The following is a 2812-nucleotide window of genomic DNA, read 5'->3' as shown; positions in this document are numbered from 1 at the left end:
GTCCTCTTATAATTTAGTTTACAAATTTAATTCTCCATTTTTTTCAATCCTGTTATTTTAGTCTTCAACTCTAAGATTGGACGTTAATTATTGCTTGTTAATGTTGATAGTCCTATGTCGCATTTTTATTAAAGGTTGACCATCATATCCTGTGCATTTATTGGACGTTGATTTCGTGTATCTAATCAACCTCAACCTTCAATAAAATTATAACATGTGACCCTCAATGTCCAATAAATACAAACACGTGGCGGTTAAAATAAACACAATCAACCATCAATTTCGAAGTTGATGATTAAAATAATAGAATTACAAAATAATAAGAGATTAAATTGATGAATTAAATTCAGAGATAAAGGGAAATCAAATTTGTAATTTTACAAGTAAAGAATAACGGAGCTATATGTTTTGTTGACTCAGAAATATCTCTACATACCTACAAAGAATTGGATTAAACTAGCAAATTTTTATTTTTTGACTTAATTAATTGAGTCCAACTTAACCCAAGGTGAATTTCTTTGGCCCATGATACTATACAATCTGTAGGTATTCGATTCTCGATCCGCAACCACGTCCTGAGAATGGAATTTGGTTTTACTTTCGTATGAGGCAATAGGAGACTCAAGAAAGAAATCACTTTACATACAACACGAGATTATAATATGATACAACAATTAAGGAGGTGATCACGAAAGAGATCCACATACACATATATATATACGTAAAACATAAATAAAACACAGTTAACCAAATTAAAAGGAAAGTTGATTCAAAGACCAATACGAAGATCCTCAGTTAAAAAACTCTACACTTCTCGGCACCGTCCAATTGCCAACTCAATACACCTCCTGATCCCCCTGTTCCAGCAACATCATGCCAAATCACAACCACAAATTTATATCAGAATTTGATACTAGTTTTTCAAATTCCCATCAAATTAATTCGATCATTTCAATCTGATCAAATGATAATAATATTTAAAAACAAGTTAAACTAATTAAAACTCACTTTCTTGGGTGTGACGAATTCAACGAACTTCTTGGCCTTGCCCCCGTTATTGGGAGACTTTTTGCTTTGTTGCTGGTGGTTGACATAGAGATACTCCTTCTCCGTTATGTATTTCCTTATATGCTCTCTCACGAACCTTTCATACAAGTACGCAGCTCCTGCGAACTGGGGTAACACCAGCCATGCCACCGTCAATAGTTTCACATCGTACCAAATTGGTATCCTGCCCATTTCAAAAATTTTATAATCAATTTCTCCTACTATATTAATCCACAATTTTATTTTATTTTGATCCGTAGCCGGTGGAAATCACGGATTTAAAACCACATAATTAATTCCACATAAATTCCAATGAAAATAAATAAATTCATTGAGAGAATATTTCTATGCATGGTTCATTCGTACAAATATATAAATTTCTAACTCACCACTCTAAGATAGGTTGAAGAACCATTTCCGTAAGGGTGAGGAACGAATAGATGATCCAATAAGCTAGCCACTGCTCGTCATCCAACTTGGACTGACTCTCTATTGCTACCACCGATGCATATCTGTAAATAGTAATAATTATATAATAGAAAATTACTACGTGGTATTTACTTTATATTTACGTTTTTATCTTAATTAAAGTACTCAACAGAGGAAAACTACGGATAAAATATATTTTATCTCCATTAATTAGTTTTAGGTTAAAATTAAAGAACTAATTAAAACATAGTGAATTAAAAAATTATTAATAAAATGTTGGAGTTGATGGTCGACATGTACTTACAAAGGGTACAATAACGTCACAACCGGCCTGAAAAGAAGATAAACATAGAAGTTATCAGTAGTAGTTTAAGATATATATACGGATACATACAGGAATCAAACCAAAACCAAAAGAAATATAATAATAACGTAAATCATGGGCGTAGAAAAGGTTGACGAAGAATGCATACCCAGCAATAGAATGAAGCTGGATGATCAAGGTCCACAACTTGCCCATATGTGTTTGTATTATTATTAATTTGTAGGTGTGAGAGTGAACCAAGATGAAAAGAAAAGGAAGAAATAGAAAGAGTAAAGTGGGGCTTAATTAGGCATGGGGTGGTTGGTCACAATAACTAGTAACCTTATAAGGTGAAATGAAAATGAACGTGTGAAGTGAGAAAACGTTTGAGGGTTACATGAGAAAACCACGTTAGAGGGAAGCTTATATAAAATGTTTGTGAAGTGTTGTGGATGATAGAGAGAGGGGGACAAGGGGGATCACGTGTGAAGAGAAGGGCAAGTATCGGGTTCTGCCTTGAACGTGTCACGCTTAATCTACACCGTCCACATGAGAAAAATCACCTTATCCAATGTTATTTTCTTTGTTTAAACTTTAATATTACTAATTGCCCTAATTTTTAGGAAGGTTCCTTCCTTGCCCAAAGCACAAGCAACGTGTGCACACTTTTTGATGCATGCGGGTCGGTGACACGTGCACGTGTCGGTTAGATGTGTCTCCTGAAGCTGTGATGGATGATAATGATAAAAAGTGTGGAGATTTTCTGGACCCGGATTCCAACTGCAGGTCCTCAGTCACAATCCAAAGGTCCAATTTTTTTATTTGAATTATTAATTTATACATTTTATTTTTAACGGTTTAGATTTCATGCTGTCATCGCAGTGATTGTACTGAATCCTTGTCCAGATTACCTATCTCTTGTGGGGGTGATGTCGTGGATGACCATGGATAAAAGGGCTTGCTTGCACTCACTTGCTATGTGTTTGGTGTTGATTTACTGATAAAGCTGAAAAATACTCGATTAGTTATTAT

General features: G+C 34.4%; 1 protein-coding gene across 1 annotated transcript; it reads right to left on the bottom strand.

Moving 5' to 3' along the window:
• Positions 1-637: 637 nt before the first annotated feature.
• On the bottom strand, positions 638-2177 carry LOC100305818 (uncharacterized). Its single transcript, NM_001250198.2, is given in 5 exon segments — positions 638-857; positions 1009-1231; positions 1437-1559; positions 1781-1807; positions 1950-2177. Coding segments are annotated over 5 exon segments (441 nt in total). The 5' UTR covers positions 1997-2177; the 3' UTR covers positions 638-836.
• Positions 2178-2812: the final 635 nt, after the last annotated feature.

The sequence above is a fragment of the Glycine max genome, chromosome 4, assembly GCF_000004515.6.
Source record: "Glycine max cultivar Williams 82 chromosome 4, Glycine_max_v4.0, whole genome shotgun sequence".
Lineage (NCBI taxonomy): Eukaryota > Viridiplantae > Streptophyta > Magnoliopsida > Fabales > Fabaceae > Glycine > Glycine max.
Note: the sequence above shows the minus strand (reverse complement) of the source record. Positions and strands in the feature narration are given on the sequence as shown.